The 17,675-nt window shown below is 41.9% G+C and overlaps 1 protein-coding gene across 3 annotated transcripts in view; it reads right to left on the bottom strand.

Moving 5' to 3' along the window:
- The window catches only part of VWF (von Willebrand factor), a 263,892-nt gene that overhangs the window by 13,091 nt on the left and 233,126 nt on the right, over positions 1-17,675 (bottom strand). For all 3 annotated transcript variants that reach the window (XM_090043875.1, XM_090043874.1, XM_090043876.1), the window contains exons 44-50: positions 16,671-16,781; positions 13,021-13,204; positions 11,568-11,608; positions 4,548-4,664; positions 3,176-3,274; positions 1,979-2,107; positions 528-567 (exon numbers count right to left, since the gene is read on the bottom strand). In XM_090043875.1, coding sequence (XP_089900001.1) covers positions 528-567; positions 1,979-2,107; positions 3,176-3,274; positions 4,548-4,664; positions 11,568-11,608; positions 13,021-13,204; positions 16,671-16,781 — 721 coding nt within the window. The remainder of the gene's footprint in view (positions 1-527; positions 568-1,978; positions 2,108-3,175; positions 3,275-4,547; positions 4,665-11,567; positions 11,609-13,020; positions 13,205-16,670; positions 16,782-17,675) is intronic.

Below are 17,675 nucleotides of genomic sequence, written 5' to 3'. Positions count from 1 at the left end.
ATGAATAATGACTGTTCATAATGAATTATTGGGTGATTATACATTCATGCTAAAATGTGTGAAATTTTGAGGGTCTGCCAAGGCTTTTATGAGTTCCCTGCTTCAGTCTAAGTAATCATGAATAATATGAGCCCACAAGTCACAGGGGACTCAACATGGTGATTTTATTCATAACAATATGTAAATTATTGGCATTTGCTTGTTTTGCGCTATTTTAAAAATGCTAAATAATATTGTGTTGGTTTGTTTTAGATGATTTTAACTTCTTTTTCTAGCTCACTTTTATTATGTCTATGCCACAAACACTGTAGGGAAGTCAGGGGTGGGTAACCAAGTCACCATCTCCAGACATCCACTTAAAGAGGATGCAAGAATGGCACCTCTGCCACCATTTCTTGCCCTCCCACCACCACTGCCACAGCCAGCCTGACCTCTGCCACCCCAGTAGTTATTCCTCTGAAAAAATGCAAAACATGGCTATTCATATAGAAGTTTGCACTCTGTGAAGTTGCAGCTTAAGTACTTACATGTTTCACAGCAGGTATTGTCAATTTTTGCAATTTTGCCCTAAGAGAGAACATATGTTTCAGTTTAGAGGCACAAAATAGCTGCACACACACCCCCAAAGATATCCAAAGAATGACATTCCTTTTCTAAGTTACAAATTCTGTATTATGAGTCTGCAACAAAACTTTTTTCCTATAATTTTGCTTAAACTGAAAGAATATTTAAAAGTTGTGCATCGGTCCACGTGGCCAACTGATATTGTTCTTGGGGCATCACTATCACCTTGAATGCCATTAGCTACACAAACCAACTTTTATCACTCAAAGCCACACCTCTCTCATTTTTCTGAAAAATACTGTGCTTGCTTACTTAAAAGCAGCCTTTTGAAATAAACTGACTTTTCCCAATACCCATTTTTCTGCTATATTAAAACCATTGTAAAACCCGCTGCTTTTTCTCTGTTCTTGTATGGGCATAATTTCACCTATTTGCATTTATTCATTCTTGATTTACACCAATATGACCAGGCATCGTCCAGTCCATAATAATAATTATGATCATCAGCAGGCCATGATAACACGATGAAACACAATGCTGAACTATTTAAACAGGTGTAACATTCAAAGACCTAGATTACTCCTGATTTTCTAAGTAATGCATGAAGATTTTTAGAATGCTTATCCACCTTTCATGTGTGTGACAAATCCACGTATAGTTGGGCTTATGTTCTTCCCACCCCATGCAATGCTAGAAAAAATATTCACAGATAGACAAAACTCCTCAAAGAGGTCTGGATCAGCATGTGTTGGAGCAGCAAATGCTTCATCCTTTAAAAAAAACGCTATCTGCACTCCATTTTCCAGCCCTGCATTGTTGCTGCAGAACTGAAGAGGAGAAAGGGGGCGAAAGGGAATGAGCTACTAACATCTAGCAATACTATTAATCTATAAGTACTGCATTAAGGAAATGCAGACACCAGGATAGTTCCCTTGTACAAGAAGGAGGACTAATGACATCGTTTTACCTCCTTCGCACAATGTTGCTACAAGTGCCAACATCTGCCTTTAGATTTCATGCACACATCTACATTAGTGAGTGGTGATGCTTAGAGACTAGAGATTCAGTTCATCTGAAACTCCAAAAGCTCAGATGTATATTCACAACTCCACACTCTGGGAGCTGGAAGGAAAATATCTTATTATAGGTATTGGCTGACTTTAAATGGACTTCACATTGGACCACAGTCCCACATGAAATTGGGATATGCTGAAGCATGTGAAATGTATTAGATAACAAAGAAAACTGATTGGTTTTCTGAAACTAAGAGAAAATACATATTTTGCTTAGCTGAGGCATCACATGGTGTTTGGGGTTTCCCAGCCCTACTGCACATACGATACTTATATATAGATCCATAAATAAGACAGAGATTACTAAGAAACGCACAAATTGGGCCCATTTCACTACTTACTCCTTCAGCCAAGCATCTCCTGGAATCAAATGGAGGGCAACCAGTGACTCTCCTTTCCCAGATAAATTCTTGTTTTTCATTCACTTTGCAGGCATGACTATCACAGCCATCTTGCACTGTCTCATTTGGCTGTAAAGATTTAAGAGTTGTTAACTTAAGCAACAAAAATCACCCCTAGAAGATCAAAATTTTTAGGGAGCTATAAAATGCAACTGTATTACTTGTTTATTCTTTAACTGAATGGCAATTCAATCAATATGCCTCTATAGTGAAAGTAATTTTAGAATCATTGTGCTGATAACCCATTACTCCTGGTTTTCCTATCCCTTCCCTTGTTCTAGAATGATTTCTGATTGCTGAATGCCTTTCAGCAGGAAACGAGATTTTTGTTTTTTTCAGTTTTATTACATGCTGGTCCAAATGCTAGGAGTTTCAAAGTAGTATGAATCCCGTGTTTTGCGCTAAATCCACCCCCAAACACAAACAAGACAGGAACAAATTAATATCCAACACAACACACAAATAAAGAAAAAAAACTTTTGCTGGGTTGGTGCTTAGTCATAGTTTAGCACCCAGTGCTCTTTCATTTGATTAAGTGAGCAACAACTTTTTGAAATAGACCTTGGGTTCTTCTTAAAGCATCAAAGACGACATGCTTGTTAAAAAGAAACAGCCATTGTGCCTCAGAAAGCAGCATATTCCTACTTCCTTTCATCCGTTTCAGGTCTAATTTTTGGTCTTATAAAAATCCCCCTCTGCCCCCCCCCACCTTGAAAATTATGTTAAATATCCATATATATGTTTTCCTCAAAAGATGGAAGTACACACTACAACCCAAGGGCCAAGCCCCAAGATCCTTGCTCAGGTTTTTACCCAGTCCTTATTCAGACAATTTTCTCTTTGAAGTTAATGGGATATTTTTCCACAAGTAAAGACAGAGCAACATCAGGTTTTGGCATTTAATGAGGATCCCAAATGCCTGCCGTCTTGCAAGTATGTGATTTGACATGCATGTTGACAGAGCTATACAAATAAGCAATTAAAACTAGAGGCTCTCACGGAAATAGTGGTGTGTTTACCAAAGATTTCCATGTCTTGTCCTGAAAAGAAGCAAGGAATATGGGCACCACATGCCTCAGATGAAAGTTCCCATGTCATTAACAGTCAGCCAACAAAATGAGTGCGCTTCATACTGACCTGCAAATACATGATTCTTCCGTTTCTCAGCCGGATGACACATGAAATTTGCACACACCTCCCACAGCAGGAGCCATTGATTTCTTCCATCCTATAACTCTGTAATTGAAGGTAATTCATATTGGCATTTTTTTCCGATTCTCTGGGTATGCCTAGCTGCCTCCTAAGATAAACTTCATCCAAACATAATTAAAATTCATGGGTTGGCCCTGTCTAAATAAATGGTTTTTATTAAGCTTGACATTACGATGTCTTGCAGTATCATTGTGTTGTAGGATACGTGAATGTTACTAGCCCTGTGATGCCTCACCCCGTGTCCATTAAGCTTATGGAAAATTTCTCATTGCCTTTAATAAAGCAGGATGAGGGTCACTATCATGGAACACTAATGATTATGGAAAAAAGCAAAATGCACTAATATGCTGCAAGTGCTATAGGAACTTCAGAGGGCATCACCTATATGAACTTATCACTCAAGCTAATGCATTGTGCTGTGCAAATTGTGGAAGATCTCAGAGGCCCACACAGGGAAAAAGGAGGCCAAGTAGCTGCGGGGTAGTAGGCATGAAGATATGGTAAGAAGAACAGAAAGCAAGCAAGAGAAGGGGACAAATTCAGGGTTACTCAATGTGTGGCCCATGTAATCAGCCTGCAGGTCTCCCCATGTGTCTGGAAATTTGGTAATGGGGAAAAAGTGGCAATTAACCCTGCCACCACTCCCATGACACCAAATTTCCAAGCCTCACATGGCTGAATTGACCCTGGCCAAGCCAGTCCCAGGCAGAGGGATCACAGCCTGTTCCTGTGCCGCTGTAGTGAGTCAAGGCCTGATCCATTGGGCACCAATGGCCTGGCCGGGGCCAATTCCAGCTGCGCGGTGTTGATCCAACCATGCAGAAATGGTCCGGCCAGGGTTGATGCAATGTGGAACAGCAAAAAGGTATGGCGGTGTGGAGGCCTGGCTAAGCTGCTAGCCACAATAAGGGCAGATCAAACTGGAGGGAACTCCAGGAGGTAGCATTCCCTGTTCCCTACAAGGAAGAGGCTTGGCTCTGCCTACAAGCCACAAGCCAGCTGATAAACCCATATAGTTTTAGACCTCACTACAGTGAAACTTGATATATTTTCTGGTAGCGGGGATTTAGATGATATTCAGAATATGTCTTCATACAGCACCATACTCAACCCTATCTCAACAAATCTTTGCGGAAAGGGAGAGGTAGATCCCAAAGTCTCTGAAATAGAGCCATGTACACTGGGAGACGTAGCCAAGGGGCCCCACAGAGTAAATCTAGAAGGTTCTTACATTTCATCATTTTGGATAGGGAGGGATATAAATCTAACAAACAAACACACACACATTCCCACTCACCTTTGGACAGGGTGCACAGCTGAATTTTCTACATTCAAGTCTGTACTGGCGAAACTGTCCTCTTTGCATGGTGCATTCACACGTTGTGCATAAATCCACCATCAAACGCTTCCCTACCTGAAACATCAGATGCTGTTAGCAATGTTCAGTGACCTTTTCTTTATCTGCACTCAGAAAAATGTGTGAATTCAGTTTCAAGAGAATTTGTGCTGGCTGTATTAGAAAAGAAAGCCCTCTAGCGATTCCTTGATTGTCAGACCCACCTCGAGATACAGCAAAAATGTGGCAACTATCCGGCAAGGTGTAAAAGTCTGAAATGGTTAAAAATGGATTGCAACTGCCCTCTATTCAGTGTCTCCTCAGTCAAAGTGGAGGTTCCTGAGTGACTTGGAAGTTGATGCAGTAGGGAAGAAATGTAAGAGAATAGACTAAAATGGTTATGCATGGAAATGCAAGAGAAAGGAATCATATCTAGTTGTGCGTGTTCACATGCCTGTGATTGGATGGTTCAAAGACTAACATACGTGAGGGGGTGTCAAACATCTGGCCTGGGGGCCACATCTGGCCTGTAGAACCATTGCATCGAACCTTCCATAGTCCATTGGACTAACAGAAGTTAGGGGGCATGGCTTGCTACAGAATTTGGGGTCCCTGGACTCCAATGGACATGGCTGTGGTGCCCCCCCCCCCCCCCCCCCGAGGCCCATGTTACCATATGAAGGCAGTCCTGTGCTGCCCCCACCCCCAGACCTGTTCTGCCCCCTGGTCCTGGACCAGTGCTATCCCCTGAACATGGCTGCATGCTGCTGCCCAAACACAGTCCTACCACTGTCATTACTGGCCTATCAGATCCAGCACAAGAAGAACACCTGCAGCCCAGATCCAGCCTGGGGGATCACGAGCTAACACACAGACATATACAATACCTGATGTGTGTTTGACACCCCTTATGTGTATATAAAGGTGTATGTTTTCAGGAGGTGTATGTTTGTGTACCCTGGCATTTCTCCCCTAGGTCAATTGGGCTAACAAGGTAACTGATAGTGAATAAAAGCTATTTGGTTTTATATGTTTTTTACTGACTGATGAACCTGTGGCAGCAGGATGGGAAGAAGTGTCCATGGAAGTTGCAACCATCTTGCTCATAACACGTGGCCCTACCATTCTGGACTACGGCAAAAAACACAAAAGCCTTTCTCTCTGCGGATGGAGACCCAACTTCCATTTCAGTATCACCACACAGCCACAACAGGATGAGGATATTTCTCAGAGAGTCATTCCAAGGTAAGTCCTCTATCTGCAGCTATCCTCCACTCACCCTGCCCTCAGGTTCTCCAGCATCATGGGAGAGAGGACAAACACTAGTGAGAGAAACCGCTCCTTAAGTGGAAGGACAATGTTGACACAAATAAATAGATATAAATTGACTAGGAGTGACTTTAAGCTGGAAGTTAGAAGGTTACTTGGATCAGCCTCTCAAATATGTGAGGAGGAAGAAAAACCTGTTTTAAGATGTGCCTTGAGTATTTTAGGAAAGGGGCATGGCAGGGCTGAATTATCCTAGGCACCAGTTACACCATGAAGTAGGGTCCCCAACTAAGTACAGCTGGGCCCTCCAACGAACTTGACACTGAGCACTGGCAGCAGTGGTAGCAATAGCAGCTGATTCCTCCTCTTGTTTGGTGAAGTAGAAGGCGAGCTGCCCCCTAGCCTCTGACCCTCTAGGAGCTCCCACCCCCACCCCCAGCCCCCCAGGCTTCAGAAGATAGGAGGAAGCCATCACCACTGCTAGTCCACTGTGAAATAAGGGATAGGTAAAAATAGGATAGGTAAAAATAGTATGGCTCACCTGCAGGCCCCCCCAGTCCTTTACCTTGACCTTGAATTATATAATGAGATTGCCTGTAACAGCAGGGGACTGGTCCCAGTGACCCACAGGATCCCTTCCAAAGCTGCATTACTATCATGGTCTGCCAACTCAGACTTGAGACTTGGCACAGAATGCTTTTCCCTTCTTATTTTAACCTTTTATAGTGATATGCTCATGCTCATTACTCTGAGAGGCTAATAGCACTTGAAGGATCCAGGCACGAAGCCACTCTCATAACTTTTCCCTGTGGGAGAGGAAGTGTCATGTGACAAATGCTAGTCTCCTTGATTAGTCTCAACTCTGGAAAATACTCAGATATCCCAGTGATAGTGCTAGTAAGAAGAGCCTCAGCAGACTGCACAGATCTACAAATATAATCTATTTCACCACTGCTGCTCTGCCTCCTCTTATGTTTGGGGGGGGGACAAAACACCTGCCAATGACACCACTCTCTATGACCCATTTGAGATTCAAAATAGTTATTTTGTGCCATTTATTCCCATTGTTATATTTGACTAAGACCTCTGGATTTTATTGCCTCAGTAGCACCAGGCATTTGCATCACTTTTGGCAGGAAGGAAACCACTATAAAGTTTAGTATGCAGAGAATAACATATTAAAATTAACATTCCCCGTAGGAGCTCATAAAATTGACAAAATTCTAACCTGCTGGGAATTCCATTTTTCAGCAGAAAATAGCAACAAGCTAAACTTTTGCGAAAAATCACTATTATTTTGGAAACAATGTTTAAGGTTACATTTACAAGATAGAACCAAGTCTTCACATACATTTGCCTCCAAATGGTTGGGATGTTGTTTTCATGATACAAATTTTGCAATATAAGCACCATCTGTAATATTTATACAATTTTCTTCAGGGATCAGCATAGAAAAGGGCCCTGACAGCACATTTCTGTCAGCAAACACAGCTTACTGCAAGATAACCAAGTAAAATCATGAAATGATTTATCTGTTCCATTTGTATATTGCACTTATGTGATATTCTCTAAACACAATAAAACATCAACATCTGCTAGGCTTGAGTTAGCCAGTGCAACCAAAATAATCTCCACAAAGTCAGAAACCACTTTAGTCTCCTTCAAACATGCCACTCAGTAAAAGCCTGGGAAAACAGATGAGTGTTACAGCTAATTCCATTTGGTAAATACAGCCACCTGCTTGGAAGTCTGCAGTAAAGCCTGCAACATTGTTTAGAACAGTGGAGTCAGTGCAATAGAGCAAGTTACTGGAGTACAATACTGGTAACCAGATACAAAGCCGAAATGTAAAGGGATTAAGGCCATAATAATCTAACAGAACTGTAGTAAAAGAGTCCAAACTTGGAACCATTCACTGAATGAGTTGATGAAGGAAAGCTTTCCCTTGATATAAAATGAAACATGAAGCCTACTTTTTAATGGGTGGTTGTACTCCCAGAATAAAATTTTGAAATCCAGGAAGTATAAACTCATGGGAATACCCAAACTTGACTTCTAACTCAGATTTTGGAACAATCCCAGAAGACTGTAATCCCCCAAAATGTGTTCCAAGGAGGGCTGGGTAGATTTTTTATTTTATTTTTTGGTTTTTTGTTTTGCTTTTTTGGAAGAATAAGCTATTGCTGCAAAATGCAGTTTCGTGCCATTTGAAACCATTCGTGAATTTGGGGTCAAATTCTAGCATCTCACAAAAGACCAAAAAACAAAATGTAAAAGGTTCATCTCAAGTTTCAAAACCAAACAGTTGGATCTTTCTCTTCAAAATAACTTCATTCTCAAATTTGCCTAAATGTAATCTTTTTAAAGGGTTGAAAAAAAAAACCACTTTGTTCTAGATCAAAGCTTCTTTGTTTTCTTAATTTTTTGCCAAGTAGAAGAAATCGTTTTAGGTTGGTCCAAGACGACACAAGGTTGTCCAACTTTTTTGGCCCCACAAGCCAGATCCAGACCATGCGCATCTATCTTACAGGCCAGACAGCACATCTCTGGTAATGGGGCAGCAGCGTGGCAATGCGACTGCCAGAGCTGCTGTGTTGGCATGGCTCCAGTACTCAGTGGGTGAATGCCACTGCTCCTTGCCTCCCCTTTTACCTTGAGTGACCCGCAGCAAGTTGAGGTACAAAGTGGGGTGTCCACCTCCTGGATTCCATAGCCACACCAATGCAGCAGCTCCAGCAGCTGTACCAACAAGCTGTAGAGGTGCAATTTAACTCTGAAGCTGCAAAAGGATGGCAGGGGGTGATATGCTGATTACTACTACAAATTGTTTCTATGGAGGGCAGGAGGGGAGGAACTAGAAAAAAATTCAGAAAACCATTTCATTTCAATATTTGCAACATGAACCTTTTGACTTTCTGAAAGGAAACAGTATTTTGTCTCGAAGTTTACTTAGAGTTTATTTATTTATTTATTTTAAAATTCCTCCAGGTCAAATAAAACTGTCTGTTCAACCCAAAGGAATTATTCAGCTTTTCACATTGCCAAAAAAAAAAAAAAAGGAAAAAAAAAAGTGTTGGTTTTGAGTCAACCCAAAATAGAAAATATGTTCTCCTTTTGTTTTGTTTTTTCCCCTTTGGTCAATGAACCAAAAATACCAGTTTTTCCACAGACCTTTAGTACTCAGGTGCAATCTAGCAATATCAGGCTGATGAAAATGTGTCATTCAGTTGCAGAACAGAAGATTGGTGGGTATCCCAGTGAGAATGAGAAGGCACGAGAGTGCAGTGATCATGCTAGATAATACACTCCAGAAGTAGGGTCTGTATTGAATATTATGAACAGGTTTGGACAGAGTACCCTTATACAAATACTGACTTCATTTTTCTCACACACAAAATGTACCTTTTCCCCAAAAATCTGCCTTCCAAAATTGGGGTGTATGTATTAAGTTGGGAAGCTGTTTTCTTTGTTGGAAAAGCAGCATGCTTGGAGATGCCGTACATGCCATGCAGCTGCTAAGAGGGTTGCTGCTTCTCTCTGGCCACAGCAGTCTATGAGAAGGAGTCCTCATCATCCCCATACAATCACAGTTATTGTCCAAGTGTCCTAGCTTGTGCTTGAAGCAGAAAGGGACTTGCTGGTAATAAGCTGATGAGGCTTTTGAGGTGTAACCAACACTTAATTTTTCCTGGAACTTATGCAAAGAGCTACTTACAGTAAAGAACTAATAGTCTTATTACTACTGCCCTTTCAAGGCTCTGGGATCTAACATTGTGCCACACCAGGAAATTTCTGCTTCCTGATAAGCTCACCAGACTGTCTTCTGGGATGCTACACTTCCTGGACACGCTTTGTGCCCTGGAGTCTTACACTATGTCAGACAGTCAGCCATGACTCACCTGGCAGAGGAAATACCATGACCACAGTGGTGGCATGGGAAATATCCTGACTGAGGTAATGCAATTAAAATGGCACTGTGTAGCAGAGGGTTGCACCCTTGTCTGCTTGCAGACAGGACTCCCTATGACAGCCTCATAGTTAGCTTCCCACTGGCCAGATTCTACAGGGAGGAACAAGACTCACATCAACTTTACAGAAGTGGGAGACTCCTCCCTAGCTTGCTCCTGTGGCCATATGGCTGAAGGCAACTGAAACTCAGGGGCATCTGAACTGCTAGCTTCTAGGCTTGGGGCTGCATGTAGAATACTCAACAAAGGATTTGGAAGCATCTGAAACCCCAGGCGGGGGTGGAGGATGCTTGCCAGTAGTAGGGCCACATATGGTTCTTGAATGACTCATGGATTTAGAATTGATTTGGCTGATTTGACTTGGGACATAAAAACTTCTCTTTAAAATTGTTTTTAAAAAATTAAAAATCCTTTTTTTCTACATTCTGCCATCCAAAAACAAGATGCACGCTTTATTTTAGGGCACGCTGTATGTGAGAGAATATGGCATATTACAGACAAACTAAACAGAGTAATCAAAGAGAAGGAGGGCAGTCCCTCAAACTTTAAAACTCATCTCCCGATGTTCTGACAGAAATTAATTGTTCCCTGCGTATTACAGTTGGTAGGGAAGGAAAGCCCTTATACCAATGAGAGCCAATCTTTTTGGCAGATATGCCACACATTAAACCCTGGACCTTCCTGAGTAACATTCTGATTCCTTTTCCCTGCCTGATCTGCTGCTCTGCTTTCTACTCCCTGCCTTATCTGCCACTATACTGCCTGTCCCCTCCCTGATATGCTGCACACCATGCACAGAGCCTAGCCATGCCACCTGTGGCATGTGTACCACAGGTTAGCCACCTCTGCTTTACACAAAAAGAAGGATGTTATGATGACAGGGATATAGCTTTGATAAGATGGAAAGCTTATGCCTACATAACATGGAAATAAGAGGCTGGCTAGGGGTCTCACTACAGTAAGCTACATTTTAAATAAGCAGCAGACAGAAACGTGGACACCCTTGAATTTAGAAATTAAAGCTTAGATTAACTATAGAGATGGGCTGCTTTCTTTTGAGGGTGCTGAGCATAGATGAAATTCTCTAATACTAGAGGTACTGCCAGAACATGGATTTAAGAAAACAATGGACAATTGCTAGGATGCCCCAAAGGTAAGATCAGATGCTTAGATACAATCATTCTTACTGCCATATTCAGGGTTAAAATATCTGTTAACAGAGGGTAGAAGAGGAATTTTCTCTCAGGGCATGTTGGCAGAAATCTAGAAGGGGGCATGGGGGCAGTGAGAGGCACAGGTGTACTTCCTCTGCTAATAGTCAAAGAGATTTGATGAAAGCTTGTTGCCACCTTCTTTAACTTCTGGGTAGGTTAGGAATATTTCTCCTTCCTCTGGAATAAACACCGTTTCTCTCTTTGCATGTTCCTCCTAAGCAGTTTCCTGTGATAAAATGTAATCACTATAGTATCTGAGACCCTCTCCCAACATCCTTCATTCTTCCCCCCTTTTCACAGACTGGGAACTGAGGCTCAAAGACAACACAGGGATGTGATGACAGAGCCAGTAACTGGGCCCCAATCTCAGGCCAGTGTTTCAACTACATGACACCTCTTTTAGGACTGCAGTTCTGAGAAGACATGTTGGTGCCTGGTATCTACAGTCTGATTGATTTATCCTATACAAATGCTCTTCACAATGTTGAAATAGTTTACATGCACTTGATACCAAAAGAAAGTTCTCTTACCCCAATAACAGTGCCATTCAAAACACAACCTTTCACAGGTTCTGGAAAAGAAAACATATATCAATGCTATAAAAGCAGCAAAATGTTTTATAACCCATGGGTCTCATCTTGGCTTGGTTTATAGAAGTAGAAGCCCCACTGATGTTAATGGGAGCTATCCTCAGTGTGAAGCTGCAAAATTCAACCCTACCCATGGATCCAGGATTTCAGAAAGGTGGGTGCAGGAACAGCAATTTGTACTGTAAGGGTGGCTACATCCCAGCTCCCAGCAGGGTGGGCAGACCACACCACACCACAGGAGCAGCAGCAGGGAGCTTTTTTAAAGACCCTCTAGCAGTTAAGAATCTCTTCTTCCCCCTCCCTTCCCCTCTGTACTCAGCTATATGTTCTCTTTCCCCCTTCCCAAGCCCCACCTCTACCACCTGGCCACTCTTGCTGCTGTCCCCAGCTGAGCCAGAGGTGGAAAGCGGGGAGCAGGCAAGGGCTACTCCAGCCCTACTTCTGCTGGGCTGCATGTAGAGTCAGGATCTGCTAGAGACAGCAGCAGCAGGCAGGTTCTTCTCCTGTGCCTGTTCCTGGCTGGCAGGGAACGACTGAGCAGGGGGACCAGGAAGGGTACAGAGACCAACCTGCTACTGCCAGTGTACTTGGCTGATCTCGGCTCCATGCAGAGCCCAGCTAGAGCAACGAGGAGCAGCTCTGGAGATCCCTCTTTGCCCTCACTGCTGCCCTCAAGGCAGCTGGCTACAGTGATAGCAGTGGGTAGGAAAGGGAGGAGGGAAGGGAAGGAGCTGAGCATAAAGGGAAAAGGAGAGACAAATTATTACTTGCTTCAGGGCCTATAAAAAAAGTCCCCAGCTGCTTCTTTCGCTGCATGGTCAACTGAAAGGAGGTGTGTTAATGCCACTGCACCCACTGGATCTACCCCTGGCCCTACCCATAAAGTATACCTGTAAAATGAGTCCAGCAGTGTAATCCTGAATTTCCCTCCTAAAGCTTTCTTAGCAACCTGTTGTTTTTTCAATACATAGTACAATGTGGTTTACCCCTACAGTTCAGGCCTCCTGGTTGCAAAAGCTGTTTTAGTATCTATTCTACAAGTTGTACAATCTACTTTTCTCCTCTTCCTCCCTGGCTCTCACTAATCTTCCTCCTGACCACAGAGCCCCTTTCATTGTGTCCTTTCTTGTAGCCAAGTTAAGAAGTAGGAGAGAAACAGAGATAATAAAGGTGCCCCGGGAAAAGAAAATGATAATATGGCCATCATAACACATGAAAACTGAGATTTTCTTCAACTAAAGGACTGCCAACGGTGGTCACAATATGACAGGATAATTTCAAAATGAGGTGCATTTCTACAGCCTACATCTTGTAAGTAGCTAAAAAGCAGCACAAGAGCAAGTGACAGAATCATAATTCTCTGACGATTCAGTCAGCAGCTCTGAAACCTTACCACAGTAGCACGAGGGACAGCAATCTATTATCCGGTCACAGCGTAGCTCAGTTCCCACCTGACAGTCAGGCATGTCCATCTGAGAGCATGACACATTCATTTTCTGGATAAAAACCTCATTGTTCATTCGGACGCATTCATTGATGACGCAAGGGCTGAAAGGATATCGCCACTTTGTGCCAACCTAAGGGGGAGAGGTTGCCAAGGGTTATGGAGTTGCTGGTTGTGTTTGAACAATGGAGAAAGGAAGAATTACCATAACAAACCCACAACAACAACATACTTCTGCTGTAGGACATAGACCCCAATAACAGTATTCCCCAGGCTTTGAACTCCTGGAATTTTCAGCAATGCTTGACACCCTTTGGTTCCACACAGGGTCTCCCAAAACTCTGACCTGGATCATGATACCCTAAGACAGATTGCTGAATAGCCTGTCAAGTGTAACTGTTAAGGGGGGGATGCTACTGCATCAGAAATAAAAGTGGAACCAGATACCATGTGCAAAAGGGCTGGGTGAGTTGCACTGGATTCAGAATAACAATATGTCCTAGTTTCTGTTGCATCCTGTGGGAAAGTTAGGTTTCCAGAGCCCAAAAGAGACTCTGGTAATGTCTTCTTCACAAGATGAGGCTGATGAATGGGTCAGGCCCCTGTTCCTGGATACAGGTGGGAGTACATAACACAGGACCAGAGATGATGGGGCTCTCAAGAAAATATTGCTGGGAAGGGTAGAAAGAATCCATGGGTTGTCAGAGGTGAATCCTAGGGGAAAAGGCACTGACATGGGACACCCCTAAAATACTCAGCACAAACTGAAACTTTATAGCTGGGGACTCATAGATAGCAAGGACATTGTTAAAATGTTGTTTATACAATACTTAAGAGCTAAAGTACTCAGAAAGGGCCAGTTATTTTTATAGATGTAGTAATGAATGAGTGTAACAGACTTGGAACTTCTCCCCATGACTGCCATCCACATTAAAAAAGGCACCAATGGTGAAGGCAGACTCACTGTCATTAGAAGCCGTTTCACAGCCTTGGGAAAAGAAACAAAAATGAAATTGCCATTTGTGGTCTTCTGACATCACTTCAGGACCAAGCATAAGAGAGGAAGACAGGCCTGATAAAAATGAGATAAAGTTTGCAGGAACACATGGCAAGAGCTGGGAGAATGGGAATGGTATCTGTGAAAGCACCCCTTTGGGGAGTCTTTCTTTGGACTTCTTGGGAAAAATGAAAAGGTAATCTCTGCAAGAAAGCCTGGGAGATCTTAACTCATAATGACAGTGGCTCGAATTCATCCAGGTGCTCAAGCATGTATTTAGACAAAAAGTGACCTTGTGCTGGGAGATGAGGAGGGACAGAGCACCTTGTAAGATATTCTTATTAATTTTCTTTTCAGATGCACCTTGTGACATGAGATATAGTATATTCTTTAAAAAAAAAAAAAAAGAAAGAAAGAATAATCCATAATATGACATCTGTCACCATTAGAAATGGAAGACCTTGAGCTATTTTAGTTTCTGGCTGCTCTGTTGAGGAAAAAATCATCTCGTCTCTAAAAGAACATGCAAAAGATAAAAGCCAATCTCCCTGCAAAATTAAAAAGCCTTACAACAGATGCGTCCAAGTACCCAGACTCTTGGGCTGAAATGGGATTGCAAGGCTCCTCACAGGCTGGACCCAGCCATGGTGGCAGCATCATAGAGCCACAGATGTTGATGTGACTGTTGCTTGCCCCTTGCCACCAATATACTTCCCCAATGAGACCCCAGATTTTGGCAGTGGGCCCTGCCCCCACTTACCCCACTCCCAAATTCCTTGCCCATCTAGGAGCCCCACAGATTAAACCCTTCATGGCTCTTCAGGCCAAATCCATTTTGTGGGCTATGTTTGACATCCCTGCCTTACATGATATGTCCACATTCAAAATACACTGGAGAAAAAAAAATGAAACATACTCGAAACCTGGACATCATTTTATACTACAGCTTCTTCTCTTCACACCACTTCGGCAGTATAAGTAAGATTTAAAGTTTGCAAATGTAATTTACTCTTAATTTAAGGCCCCTTTATTCTTTAAGAGCAGTGTAAAACAATGGAAATGAGAATCAGACCTCTAAACACTAGCAAAATCTGCAGTGTCTGAGACTTTGGAAAGAAACCAATGAACTTTCTACTGTGACCTGCTAAGTAGTTATTTCACTGTTAATCTCAGACATGCTGGAAGGTGAAAGACCAACCCCTATCAGTATGTACGGTTCTACAATTTACTAGGACATTAGAAAATATGGTTGGGAACTAGAGCATACAAAAATAATACTGAAAATTAGATGTGCGCTCTGTTAAAATGAAATAAGTAGAGGACTTTGAGCCATTTTCTTTTTTTTTTAATTATTTTTAAAGAGAGAAGCTGATTTTCTTTGTTAAAAATGCAAGAAAAATGAGAATATATATAATAGCATAAGCTTTTTATCACACAGGTTGTGACATTCAAAAAGAGGGAAGTGAGAAATGGAAGATGTAGCATTTTAATATGTTTAACCTCCTTTCTTGCTGATCCTCCAACCAGTGGAAAGGATTACACAATTTAACATGACTAGAGTAAGCAGTGGCTTGCCAAGGCCATAGGGGTTGAAAACAGGACAAAATGATTAAGCTGAAGAAAGATATACATGGAGAAAAAAGGAAAATGAGCATATCTACTTCATTTTGCAGGCTGGTAGGATATCTACAGTACTTCTACATCAGATTTAGGGATTTTTTTTTTATATATTTCTGCATGTATTTACTAGTGAACTCTTTGGAATAGACAAAGGAATTCCAGTGCCAGCAAGGAGCTCCTGAAAATAAATTGTTATTCTGAGCAGGGAACAAGTGCAACAGGGAATACTGCAGGGCTGGCTTCCCTGTATTTCTCAGCTGGCAATCTGTCTGACTTGGAACCACCAGGTTTAGCGAGAAGAAAATACATCACCCCAGTCTCCACTGCAACGTCATCCCAGACATCACAGTTAGCCAGATAGGATGTCTTAACTGACCAGTCTCACAACCCATTCAGATTAAGCAGTCTGCTACTATGCATGCATTAACCAAAGTTCTGTTATTCACTAGCATTTGCCCTGAAAAAATTTTAAGGTGTTAATTTTAAGGTGACTGAGCTGCACATTTTATACCTGAGTGCTATGGGAATGCATAATTACAAAAGCTACTTCTGTGCTATACAAGATTGCATCCTATTACAGAACAAGGAATGTTTGCAGGGTTCATGTTAAACAAAAAAGTTGTAGAATTTGCATGGCTGGGACAGATTCACCAAGGACCTGATTCAGCAAAGCAATGCTGACTCTATTTAAGGATAGAGTAAATTTCATTGATTTATGAGAGATTTATGCACATACGTAAATGCTCTCCTGAATCCAGAGTGTAATTAATTGTTTAAAAATTTCTAATCATTTTTCAGAACAAGGTAAACTCAAATATTTTGCTGAATAAACTGTTCTAACATACATTAATAAACATACATCAACATGACCACCAAACTGATCTGTTTATGCAATAAGCGATCTGCATACTTTTCTTCTCTGGAAGACAAAAATGACTTCATTTCTCCTGAACTGTCAGTGGCTTGTAACTCTAGACCTTACCTCATGCCAACGAACATCAACATCCCCTCGAGACCAGAAGCGTGGTTCTTCACATGCAGTCTTCTGACATTTTCCACAACACTCCCCTTCTTGCTGGATATATGTATAACCCTAGAAGAGATCACAGTTTCATAGTTGTTGGGGGCTGAAAGGGACCTTACAGATCACCAGGTCCAGCCCCCTTACAATAACAATGATTGTACCTGTTTCAAGAGCAAAAATAAAAAGAGGAGAAGCTAAGGCAATGAGAAGATATGATGGAATAAATCCAAGAGAGATGCTTAACATCATGGATTTCACAAGACAATTTCTTATTGAACTGCATCATTTAAACAAAACAAGCTGTTTCAGAAACGCACACAAAACCCCCATAATTGTACTAGACCATTTGTGGAAAATTCTCTGATCATCAGAGGCTGTTTAGTTAATGCTTTGAAGTCAGTGAAGTTTTCTCTGCTGTAAGTGTTCTTATTCATGCAATCTGAATCTTATTGATGACACAGTTTTGTGAGGATCTGAGCATCTCTAAGTGAGTACTCAACCTACGCCTGAATTAAACAGAAGTCAATGGCGCCTGGCACTTTGTGAGCTAGTAAATATTGAATTGTGTCACTGTAGGATCTGGGAATTGCCAAATAAGGATCAAAGCCCATTTTGCAAGGTGCTGTTCAAATGGGTACTCAGATGTAGATACTGTCAAACCCAAAGGGCTCCTGACCTAAATTTGTGATGGGATTTAAGAGCTGGACAAAATCAGAGCTGAGGAGGAGGCTGAAGTAGCAGCAGAACAAACATGTTTTGGGTTCTAAACACTTTGTTCCTATAATATCACACAGCCCTGGAGTTGCAGAGGTTAAATCCGTGCCACAGTTTTCTTTTATACATTTTAAATGCGTGGCCTCTTCTTTTGAGAAAAGGAGAGCAACTATAATTCTCCAGTCTGTAATTTTACATAATTGTTTTGCTCATTTCTAGTCTACACTATATAAGACTGGTACCTTACGT

This window comes from Crocodylus siamensis, chromosome 4 (genome assembly GCF_052110815.1).
Source record: "Crocodylus siamensis isolate JL-2025a chromosome 4, ASM5211081v1, whole genome shotgun sequence".
Lineage (NCBI taxonomy): Eukaryota > Metazoa > Chordata > Crocodylia > Crocodylidae > Crocodylus > Crocodylus siamensis.
This window is presented reverse-complemented; position numbering and strand designations above follow the sequence as displayed.